We start from the raw sequence: 20,061 nt of genomic DNA, 5'->3' as shown, positions 1-20,061 counted from the left end.
GTACTTATTACCATTTTAAAATTGTGTTTTCTGGTTGCTTTGTAGTCCTTTATTCCTTTCTTTTTCTCATGTGCTCTGTCTTTGTGATGAGTGGATATCTATAGTGGTTTGCTTGGCTTTCTTTCTCTTTATGTTTTGTGTATTGATCATAAGTTTTGGGTTCCTGGTCACCATAAGGTTCACATATAATATCTTAACAGTGGTCCATATTAGTTTGATTGTCATTTAAGTTCAAACACATTCTTAATCTTTCTTTTTCTTTTTGTCATTCGCTTCCCTTCTTACTCCCCTCTCTGTATTTTATGTATATGTTATCTATTTTACATCTTTTTCATTCATATTTTTCTTATGTGTAATTATGGCTATTTATTTTCCACTTAAAGAAATCCCTTTAACATTTCTTATAAGGCTGGTTTAGTGGTAAGAAACTCCTTTATCTTTTGTTTGTCTGGGAAATTTTATCTCTCCTTCAAATCTGAATAATAACCTTGCAGGACAAAATATTCTTGTTTGGAGGATTTTTCATTTCAGGACTTTGAATATGTTACGCCACTCCTTTCTAGCTTAGGAAGTTTCTGCTGAAAACTCAGCTGATAGCCTTGTAGGTTTCCTCTTGTAGGTAACTATTTGTTTCTTTCCTGCTGCTTTTAAGATTCTCTCTTTATCTTTAAACTTTGCCAATTTAATTATCATCTACCAAGGTTGTAGATCTCCTACGGCTCATCTTGTTTGGAACTTTTGCTTCTTGGATCTGGATGTCTATTTCCTTCCTTAGGTTAAGGAAGTTTTCAGTTATTATTTTTTCAAATAAGTTAGTTACACCTACTCTGTCTTCTTCTTCTGGGATCTCTTATGCTAATATTTGTCCACTTGATGTTGTCCAAGAGATCTCTTAATCTATTCTCATCTTCAGAAGTTCTTTTCTCTTTTTGCTACTCAAGCTTATGTGTTTTTCATTACTCTATTTTCCAGATCACTGATTCATTCTTCTGCATCCACTAATCTACTGTTAATTCCCTCTAGTGTGTTTTTTATTTCAGTTAATCAACTCGGATTGGTTCTTTTTACTATTTTCTATCTCTTTATTGAAAATCTCACTGAGTTCTTCCACTGTCTTCTCCAGCCCAGTGAGTATCTTTACTGTCATTACTTTAAATTCTTTATCAGGCATATTGCTCATCTCTGTTTCATTTACGTCTTTTTCTGAGTTTTTCCCTTGTTCTTTCTTTTGGAGCATATTCCTCTGTGTTCCTGTTTTGCTTGACTTTCTGGGTTTATTTCTATGGATTAGATGAAATGGCTATTTTTCCTAAACTTGAAGGAATGATCTTATTTATGGTGTCCCCCTACGCAGACTGTATGCTTGATGTCTTTTACTGGCTGACTTGAGCTGTGATTGTATATGCTAGTTACTCTTTTAAAACATGGCCTTTTACAAAGAAAGAAAGAAAGAATGAAGAAGAAGAAAAGAAAAAAAATAATTAAAATATAAAAACTGAAAAAGGGGGGAAAAAGAGAACAAGGAAGAAAAGAAAAAAAAAAACCAAAAAGAAAAAACTACCAAATACCCCCCACAAATATAAAAAGTAAAACAAAAACAACCCCCCCCACACACACACACACATAAAACTGCAGCTTATTTTCTGTGCCCCAATACCACAGGGTGGCTGGTTTGGACTTGTAGACCCTGGGTTTGCTGAGGTTGAAAGTTCCCCCTGTTTGACCACATCCACCAGTTATGGTGTTGAGACCCTTTTGTTGTGGCATCCAAACCCATCCCTCATGGCATCCTGACCCTGCTCTGGTATGGGTTTTTAAGGTGGAGGGGAAGAAAATGTTAGCACGATAGGGCTGGTATGGGCTTGAGAACCCTCCGCGGGCCAAAGTTGCAAGCTCACTGAGACAACGGAATCTGCCTGTTACAATCTTCTCTGGTATAGGCTTTTAAGGTGAGATAAGAACAGAAACCATTTCATTCTCTAGTCATTCTGATCTGGAGAGTTTTCCCACAGCTCCTCACCCCAGAGTTTTGGTGTTGTCTTTTTTTTTCTGTACTAGTTGCTCTTTTAAACCACAGCTTTTTTTTCTGTGTCCAAGGACGGAGAAATCTGTTCCCTGTCCCTCGGTACTATGGTACTATCCCTCCCCCCTGCTGGGTGTTTTCTCTTCCTTACATGTCTTTGTCTCCTTTGCTGTATTCCTGCTGTTCTATCTTTGGTTGTTCAGTAACTCTTCATTCAGCCCTCAGTTCTTCATCAGGAGGAATTGTTCTATTGATAGGTGTAATTTGGTGTGTCCCATGGATGGGGTGAGTTCAGGGTCTTCCTATGTCACCATCTTGAACTGGAACAATATGCTTTCCTCTTATTAATCTGTCATTTGTTACAAGAAGAACAAGGAGTCAAGCATTTATAAGAGCAAAGAAGAAAGATATTTTTCCTTCCTTATAAGCACTCAGATGCTAATTACATTCCAGATAAGCCAAAATTACCTCAATGCTCTTCAATTCTTTCAATCACCTATCCATTCAGAGTAATTATTTAATGATGGCTAGCACATAAAATTATCGTTAAAAACAAAGAAGATAGTAAAACTAAAAAGGAAAACTATATTCTTTTCAGTAGTTGGTACTATAAAAAATTTGGACTTTTTTATAGGGAAGCCTGATTTTGTTGGAAATGATTAATAAATCTTGAACTGGAAGCTGAAAGCCCCAGGGAATGGATTCCATGCCAGTCAAACTTGAAAGAAAGAGGGGAAAATGACTCTCTATAATAAAAGAGTGCGAAACTAAAAGTTCCTGGAACAAAATCCTGATAGGAAAAGAAATTGGGTACTGTGTGCAGAAAAGAGAAAAATCCCTATCCCCTATTATAGTACATTTAAGTAAAAACTGAACACAAAAACCTTCTGAATATGTGATCATTGTTCTTGCCTTCAATGCCTTAATGAAACTTTTAGAACACATTCTGAACTAATGAGTATTAATGCCTTTGTGTGAGTGTGTTATTTTGAGGAGCTAAGCCCTATATAAGGGCTAGAATATGTCAAAAATAAACCCCAAACATCATTACAGGAGCCAGAGGTCATAGGACACCTGTGACATCTATGTCATTAGTGAGGACTAAGGCTGCCAGCATTCACACAGATTGACTAACAGGAAGGAGACCTGAAACCACGTGGGTCAAGGTGATTGAACTATTTGCTCTAAGGAATTCTTCCCCAGGAAAATAAAGCTGTCAAGCAGTTATAACTTAACTGTTTGCTTTAGGATATTATTGAAAATTCATTTAGGACAAACAATCTCCTTAAGGCAATAGACTGCTTTACCTGATAATCAAATAACTGCTTACATATTGGAACTTCCTTCAAGAACTATTCCTTCCTTCAAGGAACTATTTCTTCCTTCAAGAAAAACCACAGGACCAAAATGGTGTCACTGAGGTTAAGGCCCCAAGTCAGTAAGCTGAGACTTAATACCTCACCTAACTATAGTTTCTACCCCCTAAAAATGTAGTTTTAACTGGTCAGTCAGGAACTGTCTGGTCAGCACCAGTAAGGTAATCTGTCACATGGGTCCTCTTTATCCCCCAAAGGAAGATAGAATATCTACCTATTAAGACCCTTTTCTCTCCAAACAGAGGTGATCTCACCTGAAATAATCTTTTTTCTCTGTTTATGACTTCTTTATCCTGACTTTAAAAACCTTTCCCTGTCTATAACCCTTTTGAGCTCTTCTCTACTTGCTAGATTGGATGTTGCCCAATTCATGAACTGATTAATAAAGCCAATTAGATCTTTAAAATGTACTCAAGTGAATTTTTATTATTTAACAGAAACTTGCCTCACAATTTCCACTAGACCTAAACTATTATATAAATATATAAACTATTATATTACTATAACACAAAATTCCCCCGACTCAATCCCCTTTCTTTGAAAGATTCTTCTCAAGCCACTTGAGCCCATACTCCCTAAGCCCTATTAATATCCATCATTGACTTCCCCTCTTTACGACATTAGTACGGCTTTGTCAAACTTTCTTTCCATTACGCAGAGAGAGCTTTGGTTAATCAACAGGTGCTTTTTTTTAGAGGAGTCAAGAGTTCGTAGTAACAATAAAGGGTATAGCACAGAGCCTGGCATATACCAAGCACTCAATAAATAAAGCAGAATAAAGTCAGCTTGCATAGCTGTTACAGGACTGATAGTAATACCAACAAAATGTTAGGCAACAAGCAACAGGCTACAAAATGTCCTGAGCTCAACTTGAATTTTTCCATTCCAAATATAGTATCAATACCTCTTCAAGGAGCCCTTATTTTTCTGGTGAAGAAGACCAAAATCTAGGTACTAGAGGTGCCTAATGAAATCTTTCAAATGAACACTCAGGGTAGAAGAGAGTGACCTCAGGGAATCACCCTTTAAAAAAAAGCTCATGATTCCATGTTGTTTCCAACTTAACTGTTTATTTCTCCTTTCTCATAAAGAAGAGTGTGTAATCCATTTTTCCTTTCGCTAGTTTTAATGTACTGTGTTACTTATTGTCATTTCAAACAATGTAGAAATTATAGTCTTGTCCCTCAGGAATTGGCTGCCGCATCAGCATCAGTCCAGATAATCCATCTCCTCCAAAGGAACACCAAAGAATACACAAATAACAGTCTTCCAGTGTCCCAGAATCTCATCATTAATAGACAACAGCAATGCAAGATGTAGAAAAAATAACAAGTCTTTGATGTTGGATCCAAAATTTCTTTTATTGTTTTTTCACTTTTATGGGTATCAATGTTATGGTTCTTATCTAGGATAATTTTTGTTTTTGCATGTGGACATTCAATTTTCCAGCACCAATTGTTGAAAAGACTATCCTTTCTCCACTCAGATGTTTTTACAACATTGTCAAAGATCAGGCAACTATATCTGTAAGGGTCTATTTCTGTGCTCTTCAAATTTGAAATGTTCATTGTTGGTATTTAGGAAAGTAATTGACTTAAGCATATTAACCTTGTATTCTGCAAACTTGTTATACTCACTAATTAGTTCCAAGAGGTTTTTTTGGTTTTTTTTTTTTTTTTTTTGTCAATTCCTTGGGATTATTGGCATAGACAATGGTGTCATCTGTGAAGTCTTATTTCTTTTTTCTCATCTGTATACCATTTATTTACTTCTGTGAATTTGTTAGATTCAATGGAATATAAGAATTAAGGTTATGAATGGAACTAAGGTTAGTAATCCCCTGACCTTGAGATGGAGAAATTATCCTGGGTTATTTGGATGGCCCCTTGTAATCACTAGGGTTCTTATAAGTAGAAAAGGGATACAGAAGACAGAGAACTGGAGAGAGGGCCTCGGCCTTACGTTTCTGACTGTGAAGGTGAAGGAAAGGAGCCATGAGTCAAACAAATGCAAGCAGCCTCTAGAATGTCCAAAAAAAGCAAAGAAATAGATTCTCTCCTAGAGACTCCAGATCAAATACAGCCCTGCTGACACCTTGGTATTAGCTGTCTGAGGCTGATTTTGGACATCTGGCCTCTGGAACTGTAAAATAATAAATTTGTGTTGGTTTAAACCAGTTAATTTGTGGTTGTTACAGCAGAAATAGAAAACTAACACACATGGTTTCTGACAAGAAATCTGTTGTAATTCTTATCTTTGTTCCTCCCCAGGTAAGGCATTTTCCTTTTCCTTTGCCTCTTTCAAGATTTTTTGTTTGTCTTTATTTTTCTGCGCTTAAATACAATATTCCTAAATATACCTTTATGTGAATTTGCTTGGTGTTCTTGAGGATCTGTAATTTTTTTTTTAATGTTTATTTATTTTTGAGACAGAGAGAGACAGAGCATGAACGGGGGAGGGTCAGAGAGAGAGGGAGACAGAATCTGAAGCAGGCTCCAGGCTCTGAGCTGTCAGCACAGAGCCCGACGCGGGGCTCGAACTCATGGATCATGAGATCATGACCTGAGCCGAAGTAAAATGCTTAACCTACTGAGCCACCCAGGCGCCCCATGGATCTGTAATTTTGTAATCTCTTTTGAAATTGCCCTCCCGTTCTTGGATGCTTCATTCTGGATTGGTTTTGATGGTGGTGTTTTTTTTTTCCCCTCACTTTTTTTTCTCTTTGCATTTTGGGTTGGGAAGTTTCTATTTACTCATCTCTGAGCTCACTGATTCTTTCTTTGGCTGTGTTGAATCCACTAATGAGCCCATCAAAGGCTTTCTTCATTTCTGTTCCTGTGCTTCTTATTTATAGCATTTCCTTTTGATTCTTTCTTAGAATTTTCATCTCCCTGCTGACATTACCAATCTGTTCTTGCATATTGTCTATTTCATCCACTAAAGCTCTTAACATATTAATTGTAGTTGTTTTAAATTTCCTACCTGATAATTTCAACATCTCTGTCATATCTCATACCTGAGTCTGGTTCTGATGCTTGCTTTATCTCTTCAGCCTGTGTTTTTTCTTACCTCTTGGCATGCCAAAGGTTTCAAATGCCTCTAGTATCCTTGCTGGTGTCTCCTTTCTTTGTGTTTCCCTAAGTACCATTCCTCAGAGTGAGTCTGTGTAATTTCGCTTTAACTGTAATTGATTATTATTGTACCGAGGTCCTAATAGTATGCAGTGAGATATGGGGAAGTAGGTGAGTGTTCTATAATCTTCCCATTAAATCTCAATGTTTCAGGGGGGTGCCTGAGTGGCTCAGTCGATTGAGTATCCACCTTTGGCTCAGGTCATGATCTCACAGTTCGTGGGTTCAAGACCCACATTGGGCTGGGCTCTGTGCTGACAGCTCAGAGCCTGGGGCCTGCTTCGGATTCTGTATCTCCCTCTCTTTCTGTCCCTCCCCTGTTCGCGATCTGGGTCTCAAAAATGAATGAACATTAAAAAAATTTTTTTACGTAAAAAAATCTCAATGTTTTTGTGGCCCGTGTCTTAGGGCTGTGATCGTCACACATGTTTCCTTTTATATAGCTTTAGGTGACACAGGAAGACCAGAGGAGGCTGGAATTGGAGGAGCATCCTCCCTGGCTCTTTATAAGATTCTGGTAAGGTCTTTTCCCCTGGAGACAAGACCATTGTTTCTAGACACATTTGACAAAGATTTCTCTTCCCCTCCTCCCTGCCAAGGCCATAGGAAATTTTCTCATATCTTCACCATGAGAATCTAAGGAGATTCCTATAAATAAATCCCATGAAACTGTTGGGGGAAGCCCTAACACTGAAGTCCTCAGGAGTTACTCCCTCAGTTAGTCTGCACTCAGCCTCCAGCAATTCGTCAAAATGATTATTTAAGTCTTCTTACCAGTTGATGGTTCCAGTCTTTTCTGCTTCCTATAAGCAGATATTGGTTGTGACTCTCCGGATTTTCTAGTCCCTCCAGATTTTGTGGTGGCAGTTCGTCCTGCAAACTCAGTTCTCTGATAAGACCAAGAAAAGTCATCGATTTTCAATTTGTCCAGCTTTTTTCTTATTTTAAGGACTGAAGTGACAATGTCCAGGCTCTTTATATGTCAGAACTGAAACTGAAAGTCTGCCATGATTTTTTTTTTTTTTAATCACAAGCAGCAGCTTGGTGTCTGAGGCCTCAGCTAGAATATTCAAATGTTAGAGCTAGAATCATCTGAAGGCTTGTTCACACACATGTCTGGTGGTTGATGCTGGCGTTGGCTGGAAGCCTCACTGGGACTGGTGGCTAGAACGTCTTCACATGACTTCCCCGTGCAGCCTGAATTTCTTTTTTCTTTCATTTATTTTTTATTTAAACCCAAGTTAGTTAGCATATCATGTAATAATGGTTTCAAGAATAGAATTAGTGATTCATCACTCACATATAACACCCAGTACTCATCCCAACAAGTGCCCTCCCATTTCCCCCTCCCACAAGCCCTCCAGCAACCCTCAGTTTGTTTTCTGTATTTAAGAGTCTCTTATGGTTTGTCTCCTCTCTGTTTTTAATCTTATTTTTGCTTCCTTTCCCCTTTGTTCATCTGTTGTGTTTCTTAAATTCCACATAGGACTGAAATCATATGATACCTGTCTTTCTCTGACTTATTTTGCTTAGCATAATACCCTCTAGTTCCATCCATGTTGTTACAAATGGCAAGATTTCATTCTTTTTGATCACCAAGTAATATTCCATTGTGTATATGTGTGTGTGTGTGTGTGTGTGTGTGTGTGTGTGTATATACACCACAGCTTCTTTATCCATTCATCAACCAATGGACATTTGGGCTCTTTCCATACTTAGGCTATTGTCAATAGTGCTGCTATAAACACTGGGGTGCATGTGCCCCTTTGAATCAGCATTTTTGTATCCTTTAAATACCTAGTAGTGCAATTGCTGGGTCATAGGGTAGTTCTGTTTTTAATTTTTTGAGGAAACTCCATACTGTTTTCCAGAGTGGCCGCACCAGTTTGCATTCCCATCAACAGTGCAAAAGTGTTCCCCTTTCTCCACATGCTCGCCAACATCTGTTGTTTCCTGAGTCATTAATTTTAGCCATTCTGACAGGTGTGAGGTGGTATCTTATTGTGGTTTTGATTTGTATTTCCCTGATGACGAGTGATGTTGAGCATCTTTTCATGCGTCTGTTGGCCATCTGGATGTCTTCTTTGGAAAAGTGTCTATTCATGTCTTCTGCCCATTTCTTCACTGGATTATTTGTTTTTTGGGTGTTGAGTTTGATAAGTTCTTTATAGATTTTGGATACTAACCCTTTATCTGATTTGGCATTTGCAAATATCTTCTCCCATTACGTCAGTTGCCTTTTAGTTTTCCTGATTATTTCCCTCGCTGTGCAGAAGCTTTTTATCTTGATGAGATCCCAACACTCATTTTTTCTTTTCTTTCTCTTACCTCTGAAGACATATCAAGTAAGAAGTTGCTGCAGCCGAGGTTTCTGCCTGTTTTCTCCTCTAAGATTTTGATGGCTCCCTGTCTTACGTTTAGGTCTTTCATCCATTTTGAGTTTATTTTTGCGTGTGGTATAAGAAAATGATCTAGTTTCATTCTTCTGCATGTTGTTGCCCAGTTTTCCTGATACCATTTGCTGAAGAGACTGTCTCTATTCCATTGGGTATTCTTTCCTGCTTTGTCAAAGATTCGTTGCAGCCTGAATATCTTAACATGATGGGTTCCAAGGGTGAATGTCTTGAGGTGGGGAGGGGTGGTGGTGTGGGAAAAAGCGAGGCAAAAGCTGCATCCTAGACTTGGAAGGAACAGAGCCTCCCTTCCATATACTCCACTGGTGGGGGAAGTCACAAGCCCATGCCCAGCATTTAGAGGAGGGACATACCCTCCACCTCTCAGTGGAACAAAATGTCAGTCCCCTTATAAGAAAAGAATGGGGATGGATTAAATATATAAATGTGATCATCTTTGGAAAATTCAACTTGTTACATGTATACATGGGGAATTCTAAGTTTTCTGGTGTGATAGGAACAAAGTAGCTCCAGAAGTTTAGACTTTACCAGCTTGTGACTCTGAAATAATCTCACAGTGGCTTTTTCATATTTTTTTTCTATTTTGAAACAATCACCAACTAACAGAAGACTTGGAAAAGCTTATAGCCCCTAAATAGTGTCAAAGTAAGTTCCTGACCTGATGCCCTTTCACCCCTAAATACTTTAGTGTGCATCTCCAACACAAAGACACTCCCTACATAATTATGATACAACCGTCCAAATCAGAAAGCTTACAATGACATATTACTGCCATCTCATCCTCATACCCCATTCAAGCTTCACCAGTTGTTCTAAAAATGCCTTTTATAGATAAAGGATCTAGTCAAGACTGTACATTGCCTTTAGCTGCCATGTCTCTATAATCCATTTGAGTATAAACTATTTCCCAGTCCTCAGCATATCCTTAACATACATAACCTTAATACTTTGAAGTCTGCAGACCAGTTATTTTATAGAACATGCCTCAGTTTGTGCTTATATAATGTTTTCTCATGATGAGCGTAGGTTACACATCTCACACAGAGATACCATAGAAGGTATGCTGTATTCATTTCATTGCATTCCTATCTGGTAACAACAACTTTCCTTTATCTCTTTACTAATGATGTTCACTGTGCTGCATTTCATTCCGCCTCCCTTTGTAGGCTAAATAATTATCCCCCCACCTCAGAGTTGTCTATATCCTAATTCCTGGAATTCTTGAATGTTACTTTATATGGCAAAAGGAAGTTCTCAGAAATGATTAAGTAAAAATCTCGACATGGAGACATTATCCTGAATTCTCGAAGTGGTCCAAATGTCATCACAAGGACCCTTATAAGAGAAAGGTGGGAGTGTCAGAATAAGAGAGAGAGAGAAAGAGCGAGATTGGAAAATGGTAGTTTACTAGCTTTGGAGAAGAAAGAGGGAAGCCATTAGCTGAAGAATGGAGGTTTCCTCCAGAGGCTAGTAAAGGCAAGGAAACAGATTTTTCTCGAAAGTCTCCAGAGGGAATGAAGCCTTGCTGATGCTTTGATTTTGGCCCATTGAGCCTTACTTTGGATTTTTAACCTTCAAAGCTATAAGATAATAAGTGTGTATTATTTTATTCAACTAAGTTCATGATATTTATCATGGCAGCAACAGAAATCTAATATACTTCTCATTCCTTCTTGAACATTCTCCATATTCTGCTCAGGCTCTAACACCTTCCACACCAGATTTCCCCCTGCCTGTACACCCTTCTCACCTTGCTTGGAATTTGACTTCCCATAGTATACAACTACTGATGCCTACTTTACTCTAATGCACATAATTGCTTTAGGGTTATATTGTTCAAGATAGGAAGAGGCAGGGAGAGTGAAGAGAAGACAAGAAAAAGAAGAGGAAAGTTCAAGGACCCTTAATGCTTATGTACCAATTGCCTAGTTGTCAAATTCACTCTGCCAGCAAGGATACACCAGCTATATCTGGGAGTCGCTAAGGGTGGGACTTTATCCAAGAGGATCCTCCTGTTCTGGGCTTTGGCTGTTATCCCTCATGCTCATGAGCCAGGAGATGACTGCCCCTACCAGCATTGTTCCCTGGGTTGTTAATTTTAGCCCTTCTGAGAGGTGTGAGGTGGTATCTCATTGTGGCTTTGATTTGTAGTTCCCTGACCAGTGCTGTCTCCTAGGTCCCTTAGCCTAAAGCACAGGCTACCCCTTCTCTAAGCCCTATAATACTTCTTAGAATAGGTATGCATATAATGGAAGGAACATACAGTGTATAGTTTAGAACTACTGCAAGTTCAACTCAAGTTCACTTAAAGAGTCTTCTCTCTGTCTCATTCCCAGCCTCCATCACATCACCTAATAAAGTCTATATCACTCCATGTCTTAAAGCCTGCCCCAAACTAACACCAGCCGCAGAGAGGGGGATGGTTTATGCAGTGCTAAACCAAGGCCCACCTCTTGGGGCTCCGTTTCCCATTTCATGGTTAATCACTTCTCAAGACAATTGACAGTTGGAATTTCCAATCCCTTCCACAGAGGTATGGTCTGCTTCTATGGTCCATACAAGATAATCTCACAGCAGTCCTCTATCTGTTGATATCATAAATGATGCATCGATCAGTCTTAGTACTAATGAGTGGAGACGCCAACAGCAGCTCATATCAATTGCAGCTGTGCCAAGATCAGCCCAATTTCTTTTCGATCTTGCCTCATCAAGATTCAAAATTTTGGAATCAACTCTTACCCACTGTTACGTAGCACCCAGTAATCAAAATGATGACCACTGATTACTCAATGACCAAACTGATCCATGTACATGAACTTTCACTTAACTATTCACTATTTCCTACTTTTATTTATTTTTTGTTTTTTTATTTTTTTTAATGTTTTATTTATTTTTGAGACAGAGAGAGACAGAGCATGAGCAGGGGAGGGGCAGAGAGAGAAGGAGACACAGAATCCAAGGTAGGCTCCAGGCTCTGAGCCGTCAGCACAGAGCCCGATGCGGGGCTGGAACTCACGAACCGTGAGATCGTGACCTGAGCCGAAGTCAGACGCTTAACCGACTGAGCCACCCAGGCACCCCTATTTCCTACTTTTATGAAAGGGTTAAGCTAAATAGTTGAGAAGGAAGCTCCGGGCACCTATCCCTTTCTGTCCTTGACACTCACAATCTTGCCACCACTATATGCCCCAAAGCCAGCAGAACTGATCTCATTATACCCATTATGTTTGTTTATGTCAGTGATCATAAGAAGTCCAAGACTCAGAACACATCCTTATGTACATTCTCTTTTATGACCTCCTATCCTACCCCTACTCACTGGGTCTTCTGAAATTCACAGTCCAGAACTAACTAAATCCATTACACCTCAACTTCCTCATACTGAAAACATAAACTGATTCTCTCCTAAGGGCACGCCTTCACCTTTGTCCCCTTCAAATGGTGGCTGGTTTTCTCTCATCTTTTGGGCCTGGAGGTGGGGCAGATATCCTTTCTTCTATTTCTTCACCCTCCTTCACCTTGGATATATTCCTTCCCATCTTTAATCAGCTCAGAGTTTATTGACAATTTATCCCCATAACCTCCTTGTCTTGTCTTCCTCTGTCCTACTTCCTTGGCCAAATTAAAGTCTGCTAAATGTAACTCTCTGACTATTCTGTATCTTCACCAACAACTCTATATAGATGGAGAAAACCACTCAGTTACACTAACTGGTGTCCTTTAACTTCATGATTGTGGACCTCAAGTGAGCCCTTAAAGCTGCCTGGCAATCCACATTGCACTCCCGTGATCTTTTCATTCTTCTGTTCCTCCCAAGCCTCCAACACTTCCTCTGTGAACTTTGGTCTCCTATTTCACTGAAAAAACTTTAAACAAATAGTTAAAACTTCTCCAACTTCTCACCATCACATTTAACCACTTGCTAACATTAGCAACCACATAATCTACCTTCTAACCTATTAATAATGATAAACTTTCTATGCACCTGCTTAAAGCCAATTCCTCCTGTGTCCGCAGTTGACCTCTCTTATATACTCATGAAGCCACTCTGCCATTCTCCCCATCTCTCCTACATCATCTATTATTTTTTCCATAGTTAGATTTTTTCCATTAATACATAAACACGCTGTTTCTTCTCCCATCAAAAGCAACAACCAAAAAATGTACAACTTCTTTTCATCTCCCATATCTTGACAACTACCTTTTTCTTTGCTCTTCTTCCAGCAAAACTTCTAAGAAGATTTATCCAGATTTGTTGTCTCTAGTGTCTCTCTTAATCCTATTGCAATCAGGCTTTCAATCTTACCCTACATCAGAATTGCTCTTGTCCAATATCTCCGTGTTGCTAAATCCAGGGGTCACTTCTCAGCTTCATCTAAATAGACCTATCTACACTTGACACAGTTTATTCCTGAAACCCTTTCTTCACTTGGCTTTCAGCGTGTCTCTCTCAGTTTTTAGGTTGTCCTCTTACTTCACTGGCCATTTCTTTTCAGTCTCCGTTGCTGAGCTCTCCTTAGTCTCTCTCTCTCTCTCTCTCTCTCTCTCTCTCTCTTTTTCTAATGTTTATTTATTTTTGAGAGAGAGAGACGGGGCATGAGCAGGGAAGGGGCAGAGAGAGACACACACACACAATCCGAAGCAGACTCCAGGCTCTGAGCTGTCAGCACAGAGCCGATGCAGGGCTCAAACTCATGAACCGCGAGATCATGACCTGAGCTGAAATCGGACACTTAACAAACTGAGCCACCAGGCACCCCTCTCCTTAGCCTCTTAATGATGGCATGCCTGGAGACTCAATCCTTGAGCTCCTTCTCTTCACTCTGTAAACTCATGAACTTCACAAGTTCACCTGGTATTAGGTCTTTAAATACCTTCTATATGCCTCAGCTCCCAAATGTATATCAACTGTCCAGACTTCTCTCTCAACTCCAGGCAGATCTAGCCTTTTCTCTTATCATGCAAGACAAATCTCCATGTTAGAGCCTTTGTAAGGATATTCCCCTTGCCTGGAATCTGAATGGCTACCTCCCTTGCCTCTTACAAGTGCTTCCTCAAAGTCATCTCTTCAATGAAGCCAACTCTAACCACTCCATTTAACCCGTTAGCCCACCCACTCAGCTGTAATTAAAGTTTTCCCACTTCCCCCAACCTGCCGTACCCTTTTTGCACAGCACCTAACACCTAATATAGTATGCAATTTACTAACATATTATGTATTTGGTTTATGATCTGTCTCCCCCTTGCTAAATTTGAAATTCTTCAAGGGCAGGAATTTTTGTCTGTTTTGTTCATGATGGTAACTTAAGTCTCTAGAACATCACCAGACCCATAGTAGTTGCTCCAATAAATATTTCTTGAGTGAAAGAATGAACTTTCACCACAGGATTATGAGAAAGGCCCAATTATTTTTCTTTCCCACATAAGGAAACTGGTGCTTAGAATTCATTAAAAGTGACACGACTTGTAATGGCAGAACCAAGATTCCAATCCAGACCCCTCGCCTTAGAGCTCACACTCACTATTCCATAGCCGGTGGTGTTTGCCGAAGGTGGACAGCGGAGATGGGGGAGACCTAGATAAAGGATGCCGTCGGGAGTTGACAAAGGTGTAGAAATAAATCTTTGTGTGCCAAGCTAAACAATTTGGACTACTTTCCATGGCAGAAGCTCCAAAGTAAATGGTAATGTAATTAAATTCTATTTTGGAAAGATAACTCAAATAGCTGCCACATGGAACAGTGGAAACCAACAAATTGCCAGTGGAGAGAAACACCACATTTGGGGCTAAACTCAACTCTAAGGTTTCCACAGCTAAAAAATGACTTTCTTCCTACTAACTCCTTAGAGTATAGCTCATTTACCCCAGTCCTCACTTAGACAAAGTCTGACACAGCATGAAGAGTTATGAAATTATACTTTATTCATATATATTAAATATTCATAAACTAAACAAATTAATTACTTTCCATTTGGGTACAGTCATAGTTGTCAGTGATATTCTGAAACACCAGGCATGAAAAGAAATGCTATTTTCTTAATCAGGAGACAAGTCATATCGCCTGACACATTCAAGTGCTGTCTGACATGCCGTTAGAGCAGTGGCTCATAACACAGACATGTTCCCAAATAGGCAGCGACTGGATGGCATCATTTCATTCATAAGTGTTCATTGTATCATCAAGTGAAATAAATGCACAACCCACAGAGTCTTATTTAAATTGGCTGCCTAGTTGGTCCCTGAGATTTAGCCTTGAAATCACATAATCTTGCCTAGTTAGTCAGGAAGAAGGGGAGAGGGCTGAGTGAAATAGTCACAAGATACAGGAATTATAAATAATATATATATTAATAGTCACTTTAATTACATAAAAGTTGCTATTATAAATACTTTGATTGATGAGTCTAAAAATATATTCTTCATATAAATAATGTAAAATATTAAATATTAATAAATAGATTTAGATTTAAAAATTCAAATATTGTAGGCAGGATGACCATTATTTCGATGCTCTACGGCCTCGAAACAGATTCTGACTCCTTTTCCGCTTCCTCAGGTTAGATCCTGGTGAGAGATCATTCATCACTTTGAAGAGTTCATTTATTGCTTTGCGCTGGACCTGCAGATCATTCACCTGTTGGAAAAGAAAGCAGCAAAAATAATATCAGGCATACAAGCCATCAGGATATTCTGCTATTACTATCAGGAAAATGGAATTACTCCTTCAAAAAAAATGATTTTCATTGTCAATTTATTACCTTAATATACAATGATGGTTTCTTCACTTAAGACTAAAACTGTAATTAAATTGCCAGTTGTGCTGTAATATGATGGGGTACATGACACATCCTTAAATTTACTGCTAGAGAATTCCCGAAATTATATAGCGAAAAGAGCCTTGAGGTGGAGTGATAAAAAATGTGGGTTTGGATCCTGTGTGTGCAATAACTGTGACTTTGAACCAGTCACTTAACCTCTCTGAACCTCTGTTTTCTCAACGAAACAATGAGGAGATTATTTCAATCACCTCTAGGCTCTCTACCGATTCTACCCACCTTGGACTTTAATTAGTCTTTGATTAATCAAATAAGTTACTATAGGTCAATGGTCCTCACCTTTGGCATGTAGTAGAACAACCTGGAGACCTAATGAAGAACTCAGAGACCCAGATACATGAAGTCAGAGAAGACCCAGGAAGTTGTGTGGTCCCTCTGTTACTCACCAAAGTTTGAGAACCATGAATACAGGTTCAGTACTTTGCAAACACCAAGTCTAGGACAGATGAATACTGTAATGTTTCATCTCCCCCAAATTAGCTCAGTCTCATCACTTCCACAATGGGATTAAAAATAGACACTAATCATATTTACATGGCAGTCATCAATGACTGGTATGAACGTTTAAAATTAGGAATTGCAGCAAATTTCCCTACACCTTTCTATCCCGGCAAACTGAACTATTTCCTTACTCTAACCTACAGGACCATTTAGGTGAATTCATGTTTAATAAAATAGGGAACATTTACTTTCATCTTGGCTCTGCCACGATTTTTCTTTCTAATACTGGAAACACTATGGCCACCTTGCTACATTTCTGAGAATAACTAGGGGGATCTAGGCTTCAGAACTAATTATTAAAAAACATAGCATTCTTAAATATGTTAGCAATGGAGCAAGAGGATGCAATTGTTGACAGCTCACTCAAAATCGCCCATCATGAAGCAGGAGGCTTGGAGCTTCCGGGAAGGACGGGACCCACAGATTTTGTTTCAAGGCCCAGTTACAGCAGAGTAGAAAAAAGTTTCTGTAAGCTGCGTTTGCAAGTGATAAATTTTACTTTCCGGCGTTCAAAGTATCACCAAGAAACTAAGAGATTCACCCAGGAATGAACAGTAAGCCAGGGGCAGCACTGGGTCAGGAATGAGGACTTTTTCAGGCTCTAGCATGTGGCCGGAGGAGATCCACTGAACATTGGAAAACACTGTCAGTGGACAAGAGTAATGGTCTGATAATGTTCCAAACCACTTTTGTACCACCTTGAGACTAGAGAGATCCTGAAGAACAAGCACTTATCTGAGAGGGCTTATCTGAGAGAAGTGAGAGGCAGGCCCAGGAAGAGTGACAGCTGCCAAATCCTGAGAGGGTAAGTCATCACCGGACCCCTCCCTTTCTCATTCACATCTATTACATCAAAGCCACACCCAGAGGAATCAGGAGGCCTTTGTCTCCTAGATAAAATTTTGGAAAATGTGATTCATCTTTATGCTTCAAAGTTATCTTTCAGCTTCTAGAAGCCATAACTTTAAGACTCAAGACACTTTCGTCAGGTAAGGCTTGGGAACTGACGGAGGTCTCCAGCTGAGACGGTTTAGCATCCAAAAGTTGATAGAACAATTTTTTCATAAGGTATAAATTCTATTTTCTTCTCTGAAAACAAAAACACTTTCTTACCGCTACTTGGGCTGCACGATATGAGGGCTTGACCAGAGCCTGGCAGGGGAATGCCCCTAGTGCCTTTTCAAAGGCCATAGTTTTTGCTATCTCTTTCCCTTTTTTATATCCATGTGATTATACAGTTTTAGAGCAAAGGAGACCATAGAAATTAGAGTGAGCCCAAAAGGCTCTCTCTAGAATGAGGAAAGTGAGCACCAGTCAGGCCTGTGAGGCATCTGAAGTCACGTGGTTCCTTGGTGGCCAAGCTGGGAGGAGGGCACAAATCTTCTCCATTCCCACCCCCTACTCCCCACTGCACTCTCCATTAAGACCTGCAGCCTCCCAGCCAAAGCAAGAGAATTTCCCTCACACAAAAAAAGGGGCAATGAGAGAAGTGCTTCCCAATACTCCCCTCGACTCCTTCACTGTTTCCTCCTCACTGGATTTGTCCGTTCACCTGCCTTTGCACTACAGAGACAATGCCAACATTTCCCCAAATCACAAAATTAAATGATTTCCGTACAGGCTTAGCAAAATTACCCCAAAGCACAAATGGAATTACTAAGGAGGAGTTTGGACCATGGGTTCATTTCACAGTTTTACCAACTGTACCCAGTAGCTGATCAGCTTTCTGGAAATTAGGTATTTTGCAAGATCCTCTGTAATGAAACCAAAGAAAGAATTAAGATCAACTCACAGGGATTTGAATCAGCTTGAGGAAGTCATCCCGTTTACTGGAGCTGGTATTTAACAACTTATCAAGCATGTCTTCCTTGATGGTGTCCATGCTCCTTTGAATGCGCTGGTCATCATCTTTCAGATTTTCAAACATTTTCAGGTAGAAGGAGACAATTTGGCTTTGAATTATTGTTTTATCACTCTCCTTGGAAGAAAAGATCACAAAGAGAGGTCGATGTGAATTTATGCACCAGAAAATAAGCAACAAGAAAATCAGCCAAATGGAAATACCCAGCCTACCTCTTTCCAGTTCTTCAAAATGTCTACGAAAAGCGACCCACCATCTGCTACATCTGGATTACTTGCATTCTAAAAAAAGAAAGAAACATGGTTTACAATTAGTCCATTAATTTCCCTAAAACTGCACTTCAAGTTTTAGTGCTGACAATATTCGCTGATTTTCTTTTCAACACTATTAAAGCTGTTGTGTTGGATATAACCAAAGACCATCATGCTATTTTAGCTTTCTTATTTTCTAGTATACTCTTAATCTGCAATATTACAAATAAACTCAAGAAGGCCAGTGATACTTCAATTATCCCAAATAATTATAGTAAGGAAAAGAAAGTATTTTCAAGCCTAGTTAAAAAAAAAAAAAAAAAAAAAAATTTCAGCCAAATCATATCACTATAAAATACTGCCCTCCTATGGTACTGGTCTTCATAACATCTACCTGTGCCCTCCTATGTGGTATTATGTCAGCTTTAAAAGATAGTTCCAAATGTGTGTGTGTGAGAGAGAGATTTGATTTGATGATGTGAGAATAAATAGCCTGTGAATGCTTGAATGTTAAGTATACCAGCTACAGTTATAATAGCTACATTTTGGACCAATAGCAAAATTTTTGAAATGCAAAAACTATTTTAATTAACCATAAATAAAATTTTAAAAAGCTCATAAAACAAAATGAAAACCTTTTTAATAGGAGCCAGATTATAACTCCTACAAAATCTCAGCGAGTGACTGAGTTCAAGAATAATTCCTAGATCATCTAGATGCGGCAGTAGAACTTTGAAACCATTTTTTGGAGCAAAACACTTGTAATCTTTTTTTAAGCCCGAACTTAAGGACCTCACATTCTTTCATTAATTATGTCAGATTACCATTCTTCATGCTAACCCTGACCTTCCATTGCTACCATCATTCCTGATTTTCAGCGTACTCTGATCATCTAGATGGCTAGTCATTGTTTCAATAGGCACACTATCCAACATCGCAATCCAATAGATTCTCACCACAAAATTATCGACATCACTGTCCTTTATACCCATATTATTCCCATCTTCTGGAAGATTGATGAATGCCCCCTAAATCTCTATAGCAAGTTGAGCAGAGGGTAAAAACAACATCTAGATCATGTAGTTAAACAATGCCTCTGGTAAACAGGCAACATTACACCAAGTCTCCTCAAGATGACTATGGCCTAGAGATGGCAGTCTATCATAGACACAACTCCAAGTCAACATGCATTCATCTCAACCACAGCGAGTGTTACTAAAAAGTCATACTTACAAAATATCCCTTTAGCTCTTCTATTTCTTTAAAAAACATGGCCTGACAGTAATAACCAGAAGAACACAAAATTATGCAAAGCTGAAAAGCGAAAATAAAACTTGTGTAATTCATCGTTTCGGAGAGTTAGGCCGAAGTAGTTGAAATCAGTAGCTCCGGGATGAAGTTGATCAGGTCCGAAGGATTTAGCCGATCTTTCTTTTCTAATAGCCGACCAGCAGACAATCAGAAAAATGTACTACATCTCCTTTTGCTGCTGGTATTTATACCTAGCTGAAGTCCTCAGGATTACGTATTTTCACAAGTTTTTTTTTTTTTTTTTTTTTTTTCAGATGAGATGGTGACAGATAGGCAGAGATGCTAGTTTGTATTAATAACTATGGTTTTGTGGCATTTTGGTGTTGTAGTTAGAGTTTCCTTTCAACTCCCTGGGTC

General features: G+C 39.0%; 1 protein-coding gene across 1 annotated transcript; it reads right to left on the bottom strand.

Moving 5' to 3' along the window:
- Window positions 1–14,843: 14,843 nt before the first annotated feature.
- On the bottom strand, window positions 14,844–19,810 carry IFNG (interferon gamma). Its single transcript, XM_040491841.1, has 4 exons — window positions 19,627–19,810; window positions 18,355–18,423; window positions 18,074–18,259; window positions 14,844–15,578 (listed from the first exon to the last, which is right to left on the bottom strand). Exons 1-4 carry the CDS (start codon window positions 19,738–19,740, stop codon window positions 15,444–15,446), a joined length of 504 nt encoding a protein of 167 aa, XP_040347775.1. The 5' UTR covers window positions 19,741–19,810; the 3' UTR covers window positions 14,844–15,443.
- Window positions 19,811–20,061: the final 251 nt, after the last annotated feature.

The sequence above is a fragment of the Herpailurus yagouaroundi genome, unplaced genomic scaffold, assembly GCF_014898765.1.
Source record: "Herpailurus yagouaroundi ecotype Mexico unplaced genomic scaffold, PumYag 182, whole genome shotgun sequence".
Classification (NCBI taxonomy): Eukaryota; Metazoa; Chordata; class Mammalia; order Carnivora; family Felidae; genus Herpailurus; species Herpailurus yagouaroundi.
This window is presented reverse-complemented; position numbering and strand designations above follow the sequence as displayed.

Coding starts and splice junctions, on each gene's coding strand:
- IFNG (XM_040491841.1), bottom strand. CDS start 19,740: ATGAATTACACAAGTTTTATTTTCGCTTTTCAGCTTTGCATAATTTTG. Junction 18,260..18,354: donor TTTTGAAGAACTGGAAAGAG/GTAGGCTGGGTA, acceptor TTTTCTTCCAAG/GAGAGTGATAAAACAATAAT. Junction 15,579..18,073: donor TCAAGCTGATTCAAATCCCT/GTGAGTTGATCT, acceptor CTTTTCCAACAG/GTGAATGATCTGCAGGTCCA.